Source organism: Anomaloglossus baeobatrachus, chromosome 8 (genome assembly GCF_048569485.1).
Source record: "Anomaloglossus baeobatrachus isolate aAnoBae1 chromosome 8, aAnoBae1.hap1, whole genome shotgun sequence".
Lineage (NCBI taxonomy): Eukaryota > Metazoa > Chordata > Amphibia > Anura > Aromobatidae > Anomaloglossus > Anomaloglossus baeobatrachus.
Genome location: NC_134360.1, coordinates 86,873,545 through 86,879,598, shown reverse-complemented (window position 1 = coordinate 86,879,598; position 6,054 = coordinate 86,873,545). Strand labels below are relative to the sequence as shown.

The 6,054-nt window shown below is 46.3% G+C and overlaps 1 protein-coding gene across 1 annotated transcript; it reads right to left on the bottom strand.

The window, feature by feature from the left end:
- Positions 1 to 346: 346 nt before the first annotated feature.
- Positions 347 to 1,690, bottom strand: LOC142249259 (apelin receptor A-like). The gene has a single exon (XM_075320884.1). It carries the CDS (start codon positions 1,655 to 1,657, stop codon positions 539 to 541), a length of 1,119 nt encoding a protein of 372 aa, XP_075176999.1. The 5' UTR covers positions 1,658 to 1,690; the 3' UTR covers positions 347 to 538.
- Positions 1,691 to 6,054: the final 4,364 nt, after the last annotated feature.

Below are 6,054 nucleotides of genomic sequence, written 5' to 3'. Positions count from 1 at the left end.
GGTAAAAAACTCACCAAATACTCAATGTGGGCACGTGGCCTAACAAACAAATATTCAAATATGTTCCCAGAAAATGGAGACGATGATGTAGGGACCATTGTAATCATCAGACCAAATTAATAGGCACGGAGATACATCATGTTAGCAGCTGCTATTATACGGTGAACCAATGAGCTATATGAAAGGCCACACTGACTGATCAATGTAGATTAAGGAGAAAAATGATGTATCACGTAAACCCTTCAGTCTACCTGACATGAGGACACACACCTCCATTACTACTGCACTTTTACATTTTATTACTTACATTGTAAAAATAAAAAATATATATATATAAAAAACTGCTCTTGAAAAAACTCCCCAGTCTTTTAAGTGCTCTAGTGTTTAGGTTACGTCTTATCACTAGTCCACTAGTGTCATTTTTCCAAGGAGGAATAGTCTATAACAAGTAAAAAGTAGTCACATGCAGCAAGAACATAAAACAAGGTATATGAAGCAAAACAAGTATGATACACATCCATTCCCAGATTTTCTGTCTTTAGTCCCTAATTCCAGCTAACTCTTCTTCTTCTGTGGAGACTTTTGTAGGCTTGTTTCCCTCAGCAGCTCCAAGAGAAGAGCTGCCTCCTCCATGTTTCTTCTCTTGATTCTCCACTTTCTCTCTATCCACTTTAAAGAAATTTCCACATCCCACCAACCTACGACAGTGATCCCTGAATCTGGGGTCCAAGAAAGCATAAAGAACTGGATTCATACAACTATTGGCATACCCCAAACAGGTAACATAAGGGTGCAGGTTGTTGAGGAAAACATGCAGAGCACAACTTAGAGGCAATATGTCTGCATTCATGAGGACATAGATGCTCTTCACAAGGTGAAAAGGGGCCCAGCATGCTCCAAATGTGACCACCAGTCCAATCATAATCGCCAATAATCTCCTTTTTCGGCTGGCAACGAGAGGTAAATGAAAGTGCCCGGAGACTCTGCGACCAATGCCCACGTAACAGAAGAGGATTACACAGAATGGTGCCACAAAGGCTAATAGAGTGGAAGAAAATCCCAAGCTAGCTTCCCAGAGGTGAGTCTGATTGCTGTTCACAGCGGAGTAGTCCATGAAACACAGTGTTCTGTTGTCCCAATCGTCATCTGTTTGTCCGGTGTTCCTGAAAATGAGGGCTGGAAGAGCAAGAAGCCCAGCGCTTGCCCATGTAACGATAGTGGCCAGTGGGCTGGAGAGCGGAGAACGTGGATGACCAGGACCAGGTGAGTGAACAATTACTATGTATCTGTCCAAGCTTAGCCCTGTAAGGCAGAAGGCACTGGCATACATATTAAGCAAAACTAGATAACCACTGAGTTTGCAGGCCAATTTGCCAAAGGGCCAGTGATATCCCAGTGAAGTGTAGACGGCCCAAAGTGGAAGTGTCACAACAAAAGCCAAATCAGCCACTGCCAACTGCATTATGAAGGAGTCAGCAGCCCGTGGCCTGTCTCTTCGACGGTGACTTGCCCATAACACTAATCCATTGCCAGTAATGCCCAGGAAGAAAATAAGGAGGTAGGTAGCTGGTATGAGTCCAACAGATGGTTCCCACTCATCGTATTCACAGTCCGGCATCCCCAGTAGACTGGTCATGTTGTTAGTCTCCTCGCCCATCTTCAGCAGTCTTACAGTTCTGCTTTCTGTAGACCTCTGATGGTCTCTGACAATAAACATGCTCTTATTTACAGATGTCCCCTCCCATCTCAAGACACCCCCTTCAGTTCAACAGGCTAGGTGAGTGTCAGGAGGATGTAAAGCCTGTTTGTGATGCTCTCCAAGAGATATGGTAACTCAATTATCACCCCCCTCATTATATCCTGGACAAGGGAGGGTTGCTGTAGATGCAGATGGGACTTTCGCAGACATCCTGTACATGAATCTCACAGGGTCACAGTTATCAATGTGCACTGACCTTCCCCTCTATAAACAGGAAGGCATGACAATGAGATGCTCTTCTAGGATTCTTAGGACCATCCTGTATGTTTTACAAGAAACTTGATGTGTGCGGGGACTAGGGGGGAGGTTAGGAGTTAATAATATAATAAACGCACAATTCGACATGCGGGACACTAGATTAATTATTATTATTATTATTATTATTATTGTTTATTTATAGAGCACCATTGATTCCATGGTGCTGTACATGAGGGGGTTACATACAGAATACATGTACACGTTACAATAGACAGACTAGCACAGGGGGAAGAGGGCCCTGCCCTTGCGGGCTTACATCCTAAAGGATTTTGGGGAGGAGACAGTAGGTGGGGTGTAGGTGGGGCGGCAGCTCCGCACGGTGGTGGGGCGGCAGCTCCGCGCGGTGGTGGGGCGGCAGCTCCGCGCGGTGGTGGGGCGGCAGCTCCGCACGGTGGTGTGAACAGCTAAGGTCTCGCCGTTATGAGACATCGTGGAAAGGTGGTGAAAGCCGTCATTTTGGACATTTTCCACTTCATATTTGTTTGTAACGTTTCACGATTTCTGATGCTCCTAATTAGTTGTTTTTGCTTCACGTGTTTCTGAGGGATAGAAAAATTAGATTGTGTGATGCTTAATGAGCCTACACACATGATATATCTGATGTACCGGACATATGTATCTCCAGCCTACACATAAATGGAGATTTCTAAAATGACAATTAGGAGCATTTTGTAAATGTGAGTGTCTCAGTGTGTGAAAAGGTAATAATAATACCACTACTATTATACATTAGTTTATACCATTATTTTTCTATAATTATATTTATTCTTCAACATTTTGAGATCTCATTTTGTTTATTCCCTCCAAAATGAGAATCCATTGATTTATTTAGGATGTAATGCTCATGTAGCTTTTTTCTTTAAAGCGGTTGTCCCCTCTTAGCAAATCTTCATGCCTGACTGCGTTTGCTAAAAAAACACACCAAAAAACACTTTATACACCATCCACAGTTCCACAGCTGAGTCCCAGCCGCAGCTCCAAGTGTCCGGTACTGGAACATTAATAAGTCATGTTGACATGTCAGCGACTCGATCAGAGAGTTCTGTCTAAACAGACAGAGCTGCTGAGCTCACTAAATGGCTGCAGGATCCAAGACAGTCACAAAGCATTAGCCCAAATCTCGCTGAGTGTCATAGTGGTATCTAGCGCCATCCATACCACAGACTCTGAAACTCCACACTGTGATTTCTCTGGGGCTTCTGAGTTGCACAGGCAAGCTCGGGCATTGACCAGCTGTGTGCTCATTAATGATTGGGCTGGCAGGCGTTAATCTCTCCTAGCCTGCTAGTTAGGCCAGTATCACACTTACGAGTGCATTGCGTGTAACTCGCGCGAGTCTCTCATTGCATCACCCGTCACGGCCGCACACTGTCTGGACAGGAGCGTCTGAGCTGCATAGAGAAACATGCAACCAACCTGCTCCTGTTAGGAGAGTGTGCAGCCATGCCGGGTGATGCAATGAGAGACTCACGCAAGTTACACGCAAGGCACTCGCAAGTGTCACTGCGGCCTTAGGGCTCTTTTCCACTTGCGATTTTCATGTGCGAGTGTGATCCGTTAAAACACCAGTTTTAATCAATGAGGCAGTATCCTCTTTCCTTTTATTTCTCAACATGAATCGTGCTCTCGGTGCAATCACAGCATGCTGCGTTTGGCAGCAAGTCTTGCCTATGGGAGTGTATGAAACATCGCACTGCACTCGCCTGCTATGCGACCGCAGTGCGATATACACAGGGACAGACAGCGGAGATGATGGGGAGAAAGTGCTTCCTCTTCTCCAAGGCTGTAATACGATCGCAAGATCGCATCACAGTCGCATGACCCTCAGCTGACGCACGCAGCAGAGAGTCATTAGCATATCGCTTCCAATGCTCTTGCATCGGAAGCATTACCCAAGTGGAAAAGAGCCCTTCTAGGATCACATGTTATGAGAAACCTATCACAGCTTCTCCCTGCCTTATTGAGATGGTTGAAACTGACTTCCTGTGCCAGCTATAGATATAGCCATACCGGTCCATGTGCTGTTGTGATCCAGTTGCTGGTGAACAATTAAGTGGTGCTTGATGTGTTGTGGGAATTATCTTATCTGTTTATTCCCTCCGTGCTCTTTGTTTCCTCCTGATCTCGTATTGTCTTAGACCTCTGTGTGATTGCTGTGAGTTAGAGTTTTGGTTTCCACATTTGTCTATTTGTGAGACTCCTGTCTCAGCCCTCACCTGGGGTGGGGGTAAAGGGGTTATTAGAGCAGGGATGGCCATGAGAAGGGCTAGGTTAGACGTGCCTCAGGGATAAGGGATTGGTAGGGCTCCCTAGCCCGAGGACCAGTCTATTAGCCCTGATCCCAAGTTATCCCCTTATACTTCATGACAAAGTCTTGTGTTGTGTTGACTGTTGACCAATGCTAAAATGTTTGAGTCTCATCACATAAGCAGGGACGTAACTACCGTGGTTGCAGAGGTCGCCACTGCGACCGGACCCGGGGAGGCAGGGGGCCCGCCGGCCCCAGATCCTGATTCAGATAGATGTGCCAGAGGGTGCGCATCAAGCTGAAATATATCGCAGCACAGAGATCCGTCGGGTCCCTATACTGCGATTTACCGGCCGCCGATTAAGGCCATGAATATTTGCTCACCATGCACACGATCCTGGGCATGGGGAGTAGAGAATACGCTGACAGCTGACTCTGCCGTAAGTGGCCGCACATCACACTGACATCATGCGCTGTGTTGCTTACACAATGGTCAGTGCCCAGCATCACAGGAGGACTCCAGGGGAGCGCAGGGTAGGTGAGTACCATGGCCACCAGTCGCACAGGGCCCCTTCAGGCAGACAGCAAATGAGGCACCGCAGGGAGCAGCAGTTCACTGTCACTTGTTGCTCCTGCGGTGCACAGGCTGCAGTACAGGGCGCCCTCCCCTCCTCTGTGTCCGGTCTGCTCCCGTGTTCACCACACAGAGAGGGAGGAGGGGCGCCTGCACTGCTGCGGCCAGAGAAGCTGCTTCTAAAGACCCTCTGAACTCCAGGAGGCCAAGAAGGAGGTGAGTATAATATGAATCATGTATTATGTGCTGTCTGTATGTGTTATATATAAGATATGTGTGTCCTGTATAGTGTGCAATATGTAGCTGTCTGTTTGTGTATACTGTCTGTCTGTGTATACTGTCTGTCTGTGTATACTGTCTGTCTGTATACTGTCTGTCTGTTTGTGTATACTGTCTGTCTGTCTATCCTGTCTGTCTGTGTATACTGTCTGACTGTGTATACTGTCTGTCTGACTGTCTGTGTATACTTTCTGTCTGTGTATACTGTCTGTTTGTACATCCTATCTATCCATCCTGTCTGTACATTTATCTATCTATCTATCTATACATCCATCCTATTTATCTATACAAAATTTCATAGGCCTCATTATGAAAGTGAACACATAGTACAATTGATTATTTATTTTTTTACTGTGTGCGGCGCAGTGGGGGGCTATATACCAGGATGAGGGGGCTATATACCAGGATAGGTGGCTATATACCACAATATATGCTATATACCAGGATGAGAGGCTATATACCAGGATAGAGTGCTATATACCAGGATAGGGGGCTATATACCAGGATGGGGCCATATATACCAAGATGGGCAATGATGGGGACCTCTATACCAGGGTAGGTCCATATATACCAGGCTATATCCATGATCGGAGTCGTACACCAGGATTTGGACATATACCAGGATGGGACCATATATACGAAGATATTGGCATGATGGGGGGTTCATACACTAGGATGGATCCATGATGGGGAGATATACCATGATGGTGTCATGGTGGTGAAATATATACCTGGATGGGGCCATGATAGTGGACATATATACCAGGATGGGACTATATATATAGGATATAGCCATGATGGGGTTTAACACCAGGATGGGGCCATGATGTGGACATATTTACCAGGATGGGGGACATATTTACCAGGAAGTGGCCCAGGATGGGGACCCAGGCTCAAACTCTGTATCGGGGCCCATCAGACTGTAGTTACGCCACT

Bases quoted from the DNA above. Each gene is read 5' to 3' on its own strand.
- LOC142249259 (XM_075320884.1), bottom strand. From the start codon at position 1,657: ATGGGCGAGGAGACTAACAACATGACCAGTCTACTGGGGATGCCGGAC.